This window comes from Sitodiplosis mosellana, unplaced genomic scaffold, assembly GCF_009176505.1.
Source record: "Sitodiplosis mosellana isolate CC-2019 unplaced genomic scaffold, AAFC_SMos_1.0 Smas_scaffold_4278, whole genome shotgun sequence".
Taxonomy (NCBI): domain Eukaryota; kingdom Metazoa; phylum Arthropoda; class Insecta; order Diptera; family Cecidomyiidae; genus Sitodiplosis; species Sitodiplosis mosellana.
In genome coordinates, this window is record NW_022599520.1 from 1 (window position 1) to 9709 (window position 9709).

Here is a 9709-nt window from a genome sequence, read left to right on the forward strand (position 1 = left end):
CATAAGAACTGCTTGCTTTGTTGGTTTTCCAGGAGAATTCCTTTGTTTACAGCCATGCAATCGTGCCAAACGTATACTCGGAATACAAATCAATAATCAACATTTCATTTCGATCATCAATTAATATTTCTTCATTGCGTTTTAGAAATAATAAAGTCGAACTGAGTATTCTTTTTTGTTAATGTAATGGAATATCTCCTCGAAAGTTATTCAATATCAACGAATACGAAGAAAAATAAATGAATTCCCAATGGTGATTGTAATTACAATCAACCGTTTACTTCAATGTTATTCATAAGAATGTTGTTTAAATGCTTGTTCATCGCAATTTTATTCAGAAAAAACGTTCGAAATCAAAAAAAAAAAACATGCTAACGAGGATTCGAAAGACAAAAATCTGCCGACAATGGGAATTAGCTCTCTGCGTGTACAACTTTATTTTAACAAGTGTTTATAATCACGAATTGTTTTAAACTGTAAACTTACCTATGAACTCAACACTTTATTCCAATTTATCTAGAAATGCGATCGAAACAACGTTTTTCCAAAAATCGTTTAATAGAGCAAGATTCAATGCAAGAGAGATTGCGTCAATCTACTCAAAAGAAATCAAAGACGCCGACTATTTTTGTTTTATTCCATGCGTTTCAAAATTGGCATCGAGTAATTCGAAACGCCAATCAATTCAAATTCGTACTTGTTTGATGTGAGAGAATCGTCTCGCATATATGCTCGGCGTGTTTCACATGCTCCAGTATTTGAGTTCCGTCTTAACATACGCATCATTCGTAGTTGTGACAAAGTCGTAAATTAATCCATTGCTCGGCGAACGATTCGGTGCGAAATGAAATGAAAAGTATTCTTAGCATTAACTCGTGTTGTAAATTGTTTTACTCTTGAAACGAAAAAATGCCTATCATTTAACACGCGAATTTGTATGAATTAAGAATATTGTTTTGCTTTGGTACAAAAAATATAGAGAAGCATGTTTGCAAAGAAACGCTTTTTTCACAGCAAAAACTCACAAAAAAACCAAGCAATTTAGATGTTGTACATAGAACAAATGAAATGCTTTTGGTTCGAGATTTGCTCCAGCAGAAGGTACTAATTTATTTTAAATTATTATTTTTCTGAACGGCACAGAACGAATTGCGTTATAACAAATCAAACACGTCATCGAATACAGTTCGTGTATTACAAAAATAAATTGAATTCATTACAGTTGTCCATTCTGTCTTTTTTCTTTGAAATACGAAGCGCACATAGAAATATTTATCAGACTTGGATTGTGATATGACACACATTTTTTCAGTAACCAAAACACAGAAATTATCTAAACTAATCAATTGGAGTGTGAAAAATCGATACAAACCACAGAAAAAACTATTATTCGAAAATTTCACACAAGTGAGATCAAGTAATTTTCAAAATGGATCTAAAAATGACGGACTATAACTTATTGGTTTTTGGTTAATTGTTTGATGGCTGCCTTAGCTTTTATCGCAGATTCGCGACTGCCAACGGAACTTTTTGCAGGGGGCAAAGTCGAAACATGTGAACTCTTCGGACTTGATTTTCGTGTGCGTTTTGTTGGTGGATCTTTTAACACCGGTGATTTTTTTGCTGCATTTGAAGGCAAATTTCCAGCTTGAACTGTTTCATCGGTTGTTTTGATCGTGTTTCGGCTTATTGGTTGAACAGTTTCACGGTTTGAAATCACAGCTCTCTCGAGTAGAATTCTTGGTTCTACACAAATTCCGCGCCGTTTCGAAGCCAATCGTCGTGCACGATCGAAAAAACCGTCGTTCCTGAAAGAAAATTGAATTTTTGTTTAATCCACACGATTGGTTTGAATATCAGGTACAAAATTATGTTGCGAATTTTTAAGAAAAAAAACCACAAGGAAAATGATTTACGACATTTACACTAGGTGAACTCGAAAGTGTGGGCCACTTACAGGCCTAAGATTTGGTTTTCTCATTTTCTATCGAAAACAAGACTCCAAGCCAATTTTCAGACAATTCGGAGAGGGTCGATCCAACTCTTGTTCGATTTCGTGTGGAATGGTCGAAATATTCTAACAAAATGGAAAAACAGAAAAAATGCTCACCATAAACCATTTTCCGGAGGCAAAATTTGCATGAAATCGTCTGAGGAGAGGCAACCATAAAGAGCACCGATTTCACTGATTCGTGCAAGTACTGAAGCCAAATGGGCATTATCGATAATTCCACAGGTTGCTGCAACTGGCACTTGAGCCGGAGAGTGGGCTGGGACTGAGATCTGTTGCACATTCACAGTACCAGCGTTGACATTTGGTGGAGGTGTGTTTCCTTGAACCAAATTGCTGCCGATAGCTGGCACTTGAGGCGGATTGTTGGCTGGAGCCGGAACTTGTTGCGCATTCACAGTACCGGCGTTGACATTTGGTGGAGGTGTGTTTCCTTGAACCAAATTGCTGCCGATAGCTGGCACTTGAGGCGGATTGTTGGCCGGAGCCGGAATTTGTTGCACATTCAGAGTGCGGTTGGGATGACGAGACGCACGATTTTCGTTTCGCTCAGGCAAAACATAGTTTTCTGGACGTTGCAAGCAACCAGGAATGTGTCGGGAAAGTTGTGCATTTCCAGTAGCGACCTTTACGTTCATAACCGTATCACACCACGAACACTGAAACCAATCTTTCAGTTCAATGAATTCACCGTTTTCTATACGATAAATTTTCCGAAACACATTGTATATGCGCGAAGTATCCCGATTTCCTGTAGCGAACATCGCCACATATTGCGGTGTTCGCAATAATGCAAGCACCTCAGATGCTCGTAATGCTGTTGCTGCCTCAGCCATGTGAGTGTTTTTGCTGAAAAAAATGAATTGAAACGTTACAATTTGTGTTAGTGATGTAAGTACTTGCTCAATGTGTGTTTTATCAAAAATGCAGCGATGATTAAAGACGCAGTGAGAGATAATATTTATTTGATTTGAAAATCAAACAACAAATTTAATGTGTGCAAGTCACATAAATTACAATCTTTAAGAAAAATTAAATGTTACATTTGCTTTGGATTTAGTTCGATACCAACGCATCGACAAGTTTTTTCAACAAAATATTGTACACAGTTCATGTATGGATGGTTTTTTGAATGCCGTTTACTTCATCCACAACGACGTCGGTCGTTTGTGTTCTTGCTATCGAAAAGTTGATAAGGAATCGAGCACTTGAAAATTAACAAAGAATGGCACATGATTGTTTCATGGAAAAAAAGAATTGTATGAATCTCTTTTCGGTAAATGAACATTGTTCGTGTGACTCAACTGAATATACAAACAATCGACAGAAGAAATAATGTATTTTTTCTGTAGCTGCACTGCAAAATGTAGTGTATGTCTTGTGTTTTAGAAACGTTGATTGGTTGAATTGAAATTGCATTGAACTCTTCGTGAAAGGCACAGATATGCACTTAAACTCAGTCAGATGAGAATGATAATAAAGAGATAAGTTTGATAAAAGCAAATGAATGATCATAACAATGCAGTGCCTTTATTCGTTTCGGTAATCAAAATGAAACTATCAATTAAAATGTTGCCAGAAACAAATGAGTTTAGATGAATATTCAATTTTAGTTGAAAGAGAAAAAATCACCGCTTGTGTGCAAAAAAAAGTTCACAATCTGCCGTTAAGAGAATTGCTGTGTGACCTTCTCGCATTACATTGAGCGACGGAACACAACATTAAGAAAAAAACCAAATCGATCCAACACGAATCAATCACAAATCTGGCCATTGAAAAAAAAAGAAAAAGAAAGATGAATGCGAACACAAACACACACAGCAGCTTTGTCACCAATGAATGCCGGCAATAGAAAAACACTTTAAATCACTTTGGTTGCAAAAGAACTGTTCATTAGTGTGTTTGCTTGTCGTTTGGATCATTTGGATTTGGTTCTTCTTCATTACTCAATTCGGCATACAGATTTGTGATTAGACAAAAAACACCGGTTTAAAAAATCAATTTCGTTCGGATATATTTTAAAAGGTAAATTAAACTTCCACTCACTTTTCACGTTTTTGATTTCAAAATTTACTTTTCGGATGTTTTTTTTGTTCACTTGTGAGATTTATATCAATTTTATTTGCTTCACTTTCGAGTGCGGGACGGAGAGTGAAGCATCAATTTGAGATGTGACGATTTCCAACCGAGTGTAGTATGAGTGTGTTGGTGCTTCGTATTGCTTTGTGTTTTGTTCGTTGGCAGACAGGAATGTAAGCCGAATATACACAAATTTTCGCACGATGTAGCGATTGGCTCCGATCGCCGTTTCGCGTTGGCTCTGATTGTTCTACCCGGAACGACGGAACGATATTGAACAGGTCAATAACGACACACTAACACACTCATACTACACTCGATTGGAAGTCAGCACATCTCATAATGATGCTTCACAGGCGCACTTTATGAAGAGAGAAAGAACACATTTAACAAAAGAGTTTGCGTTATATGCTTTGACATAGTTTACATAGAGAGTGAGAGAGAATTCGAGAAAAAAAACAATACGTCACACGTTGTGTGAATGCCTCCCGAAATTTTGTGCGGTTGCATTTATTGACTCTCTCTTTCATTTTTTGTTCTGTCGCCATTTAGTCGTTTTTCGTTTGTTTATTTCAAATTTGGAATTTCATCCTTTGAGTATTCGAGACGTAAAATTGAACGGTGAAAAGTTTGGCGAAAAGAATTTCAGCACAAATTTATATTGTGACGGCTTTGCGTAGAGTACTATATCGTTCGGGTTTAGCACATTCGCTTTAACCAAACATACAACGCACACATACACACACTTTCACACGCCGCATGCCAATCCGAAAGTAAAACATCGGGCACGGAATCGGCTGTGAGCAGCAACAGCAGCAACTGGAGATATACGCACAAGAGGTAATGAAATGTGTGCCGATTTTTTCATTCTAGATCGCTTCTACACCACCATCACGCGATACCGATACACACTCGAAACCGAAAAATCGAACGGAAAATTGTATGCAATTCAAATATTGTTGCTTATTTTTTCTTCGCGCAACATTTGAATTTACCAAAGGCACAACCATGAAGACCTGAAATGCTCCAACACATTCCATTTCTTTTGTGTGTAGAAGAGAGAGATTGAGTGCGAACGTTTCAGTCAATATCATTTTTTTGGAAGTGGAGCAACACAATTATGCATACAGAATTCAACCATATGTTTGTTGGAACAATTTTGTTTGCTGGAATTCGATGGTGAAGTATACAAAGACAAAAACGATTAATTATTTCTGTCTTTCGTCTACACCGATGGTGTTTGGTTTACATTTTTTCAAATTGTTTGTTGCATTCATGTGTGTGGCTTTCGAACACACATCATACACTCACCTAAATCATGCTGTGGAAAAAATTTATACCGATCGCATTTCAAATGCGTTCTTTTTTGCGTCACTCGCCTTTTGTCGTGTATACATAACTTTTTTCTTTATGTTATTCTTCTAAAACAATGACAAATCTGTTTCTTGCTAATGACACACGATTTCACACGTCGCATGCCATTCCGAATGTACAATCGGGCACAAAATCTAAACAGTAACAGCAGCAACCAGAGCAAATATACACACAAGAGGTGATGAAATTTCTAGAAATATTTTCGAACCAAAATCTCTGATTAGAAAATATGAATTGATTGAGTGTGTTAGTGATGTTGGTACACGCTCAATGTACGTTTTATCAAAAATGCAGCGATGATAAAAGACGCAGTGAGAGATAATATTTATTTGATTTGAAAATCGAACATCAAATTTAATGTGTGCAAGTCACATAACTCACATTCCTTTGAAAAAAGGTGCATATTTGTTACATTCGCTTTGGAGTCAGTTTGATACCAACGCATCGACAAGTTTTTTCAACAAAATATTGTACACAGTTCATGTATGGATGGTTTTTTGGATGCCGTTTACTTCAGCCACAACGACGTCGGTCGTTTGTGTTCTTGCTATCGAAAAGTTGATAAGGAATCGAGCACTTGAAAATTAACAAAGAATGGCACATGATTGTTTCATGGAAAAAAAGAATTGTATGAATCTCTTTTCGGTAAATGAACATTGTTCGTGTGACTCAACTGAATATACAAACAATCGACAGAAGAAATAATCGTATTTTTTCTGTAGCTGCACTGCAAAATGTAGTGTATAACTTGTGTTTTAAAAATGTTGATTGGTTGAATTTAAATTGCATTGAACTCTTCGTGAAAGGCACAGATATGCACTTAACCTCAGTCGTCAGATGTGAATGATAATAAAGAGATAAGTTTGACAAAAGCAAATGAATGATCATAACAATGCAGTGCCTTTATTCGATTCGGTAATCAAAATGAAACTATCATTTAAAATTTTTGTTGCATTCATGTATGTGGCTTTCGAACACAAACACTCACCTAAATCATACCGTGGAAAAATCCGACTTTTTTGCGTCACTCGCGTTTTGTCGTGTAAAAATAACTTTTTTCTTTATGTTATTCTTCTAAAACAATGAGAAATCTATTTCTTATTAATGACTGCTGTTGAAATTGTAATCGTATACGTTTTGTTTTCATCGAATCTTCTAACGGCACACATCAATAATAATACCAATGAAGTACTCTGAATAGAGCGTTCATTCAATGTGACAAATGTAAATAGAATCCCATTCTTGTTATCAAGAGTTGATAAACCATTGAAATGAAGAAATGACCTTCTGGTTGATCATTGAAAATTCAAAAGTAAACCTAATTGAAATGTAGTCATATGTGACAAAAATTATTGTTTATGCACATTTTTGATGAAAATTTCTTTCGAATTGTGATGACTATGTCATATATATCAAGGATCTTTCTATCATTTATTTGTGCATCTTTATTTAAGATAAAGAAAATACACTTCTTTATATCACATATAATTGTATGACAAAAACAAATCACATCGATATAAAATAAAAATTTCCACTTACCTTAGTCTAAGCTTCAGTTTCAGTTTCAGTCACCGTTTCCACTTTCAACTTTTATTTAAGAAAATGAATTATTTCACACACGAGTTCGTCGAAGGGCATCGTCGAGGTTCCAGATTACTCTGGGTTCCTGAAGAAAAATACCTCTATTTCAAAAAGGATGACCGGAGTGGAAAAACAATATATCTCTGCTACGAAAATCAATTGCAAAATGAGCAAATATGTTCATCTCGTCGTTCAATTGATTCGGAGGGAACAATGACAACAAATTCAATCCCTCATTCATGTCATTCTAATCACCAGGCTGTCCATGACAAACTGAAATTAAGATCGCACATTATTGATTCTTGTGAACACGCAGCGCATGCACTGGAAGATCTTCATTTCACCATTCCCACGCAACAGATTTTTACTCGAGAGGTTGCCAAGTGAGTAGCAGTCAATAGATTCTGTCCAATCAGTTTGCTCGTCAATATAAATTTTGAATAAATTCACAACCATAAGCAGGGCCACCGGAAATTTTTACGAAAATATAAAATATTTTTTACACATTTTGGCACCGATAAATTACATTGTCGATTACACAAAGATAATCCATTTCAGATGTGCAATGTGCATTGCATGCTCTGCACCGTGAATTTGAATGCGTGACAAAATTATGATCTCTTTGCTCAGTCTTTAATCTATGTATTTTCTATGGAAAATACCAAAAATTCAATGTTTATGCCATAATTTAATGGTTTTTTGAAGATAATATTTTAAATAATTTCGTAAATATTTTGAACTTTTTCGTAAATAATTTCGGTTGCCCTGACCATAAGGGATATTTATTTATTGTTTGAAACTTATATTCAAGACAACCGCTTGGGGCAACAAGTTTGAGCTACAATAGCATTTCGCGAACTTTGCGTCGACATGTTAATAAAAAGTATCCGTCGAAACCGGATACTTTAGCGAAAATCATAGCAGCATATGCTGACCCTACAACAATGCTGCAGTATGGCTTCAACTTGAGAGATACGCATCGGTTTTATGTCGACACAATTGATAAAAAAAGAGGTGGTTTTACTATTTTCGCTTCGAATGAAGTGATGCGAATGATCGACGAAAATATTCCACCTGAGAATCGAAAATATATGTTGGACGGCACGTTCGCTGTGGCTCCACTCGGCAGTTTCTACCAATTGCTCATTATTGCCATAGATTATAAAAAAGATGTGAGTGGTGCAATCGAAAAATTTAACCGGCTATTGTGTTTCAGAAAAAAATATTATACAAATTATTCTCCTCTACAGTTGTTTCCGATAGTCTACGTATTAATGACGGACAAAGAAGCAGCGTCGTATCAAGCTGTATTTGAATATATTGAAACGCATATATTTAAACTTCAACCAGCCGAATTTATGGCCGATTTCGAAACTGGTTTGAGGGCTGCGATCCAAAGATACTACCCTGAAGCATCTCTCCACGGATGTTGGTATCATTATTGTTCGAGTATCCGCCGGCGCCTTATGACTCTTGATATGCATCAAGTCATAACTGATGATCCTTCAGGAATAGAAATTCATAGGATGTGTTTGAGCTTACCGTTACTGCCTCAAGCATGCATTCTAGAGGGTTTCAACGTGGTTCAAAGAACGGCACGAGAAAAAGGACTTTATAGTGAATTCAAAAGTTTTTTAAATATTTCAATGACTTTTGGATGCATTTGGTATGTGCGTGATATTCGTATCGCTTCAAAATAAGTTCAATTAAATAATTGTTCTGATTTAAATAACCTTTATACCTCTAAAATCTTCAGAATAACACCAGTTCGCTGTCTGTGGCATTTTTGGCAAACCGAACGTCATCTCCTTTGGAATCACTAAACTCCATACTCACTCGATCAATCGCAAAAAAAACTCATTTTTTTCGCTTTGTCGGCCGTCTGAAGCTGTTTGAAAGTAAAAAAGCTCACGACATGTCGCTCGCAATAAACAGTCGAGACTATAGGCCGTCAAACAGAAAGCATCACCAACGAAACGAAAAAATCATTGAAATCACGAAAATGCTCGACGAGGGAAAAATTGACGTGGAACAATTCTTGGAAGAAATGTCCAATGATCGAAATCGTATGTTTACATACAGTCACGCAAATTTTCTTCCAATTTAGTAACATTTTATTCTTTGTCATCCGATAGGTTACGTCCACGAATATTACGATCCGGAATTAGATTCAGATTCCGAAGAATCATCCCAATGTGGATATGATGAAGAGTCCGATAGCAATTAAAATAAAGTTGTACACGCAGAGAGCTAATTCCCATTTTCGGCAGATTTTAGTCTTTCGAATCCTCGTTAGCATGTTTTTTTTTGATTTCGAACGTTTTTTCTGAATAAAATTGCGATGAACAAGCATTTAAACAACATTCTTATGAATAACATTGAAGTAAACGGTTGATTGTAATTACAATCACCATTGGGAATTCATTTATTTTTCTTCGTATTTGTTGATATTGAATAACTTTCGAGGAGATATTCCATTACATTAACAAAAAAGAATACTCAGTTCGACTTTATTATTTCTAAAACGCAATGAAGAAATATTAATTGATGATCGAAATGAAATGTTGATTATTGATTTGTATTCCGAGTATACGTTTGGCACGATTGCATGGCTGTGAACAAAGGAATTCTCCTGGAAAACCAACAAAGCAAGCAGTTCTTATG

At 35.9% G+C, this 9709-nt stretch overlaps 2 protein-coding genes across 3 annotated transcripts; one reads left to right on the forward strand and one right to left on the reverse strand.

Moving 5' to 3' along the window:
• Window positions 1-1018: 1018 nt before the first annotated feature.
• Window positions 1019-7131, reverse strand: LOC129572143 (uncharacterized). Of its 2 annotated transcripts, XM_055452065.1 has the most exons (4): window positions 4825-5095; window positions 4058-4451; window positions 2111-2860; window positions 1019-1808 (listed from the first exon to the last, which is right to left on the reverse strand). In XM_055452065.1, the coding sequence occupies exons 3-4, from the start codon at window positions 2845-2847 to the stop codon at window positions 1457-1459; spliced, it is 1089 nt and encodes a 362-aa protein (XP_055308040.1). In that variant the 5' UTR covers window positions 2848-2860; window positions 4058-4451; window positions 4825-5095; the 3' UTR covers window positions 1019-1456. The 2 variants fall into 2 exon arrangements, with proteins under 2 accessions (XP_055308040.1, XP_055308041.1); XM_055452066.1 differs by lacking the exons at window positions 4058-4451; window positions 4825-5095 and adding an exon at window positions 7004-7131.
• On the forward strand, window positions 3923-9382 carry LOC129572142 (uncharacterized). The gene is made up of 6 exons (XM_055452064.1): window positions 3923-4036; window positions 7064-7428; window positions 7857-8217; window positions 8296-8711; window positions 8802-9111; window positions 9181-9382. Coding segments are annotated over exons 2-5 (1140 nt in total). The 5' UTR covers window positions 3923-4036; window positions 7064-7066; the 3' UTR covers window positions 8803-9111; window positions 9181-9382.
• Window positions 9383-9709: the final 327 nt, after the last annotated feature.

Excerpts from the sequence above, each read along its gene's own strand:
- LOC129572143 (XM_055452066.1), bottom strand. The coding sequence starts at position 2,847 with ATGGCTGAGGCAGCAACAGCATTACGAGCATCTGAGGTGCTTGCATTA. Across the intron at positions 1,809-2,110 it reads CCTCCGGAAAATGGTTTATG|GAACGACGGTTTTTTCGATC; the intron begins GTGAGCATTTTT and ends ATTTTCTTTCAG.
- LOC129572142 (XM_055452064.1), top strand. The coding sequence starts at position 7,067 with ATGAATTATTTCACACACGAGTTCGTCGAAGGGCATCGTCGAGGTTCC. Across the intron at positions 7,429-7,856 it reads TTTACTCGAGAGGTTGCCAA|ACAACCGCTTGGGGCAACAA; the intron begins GTGAGTAGCAGT and ends CTTATATTCAAG. Across the intron at positions 8,218-8,295 it reads CCATAGATTATAAAAAAGAT|TTGTTTCCGATAGTCTACGT; the intron begins GTGAGTGGTGCA and ends TCTCCTCTACAG.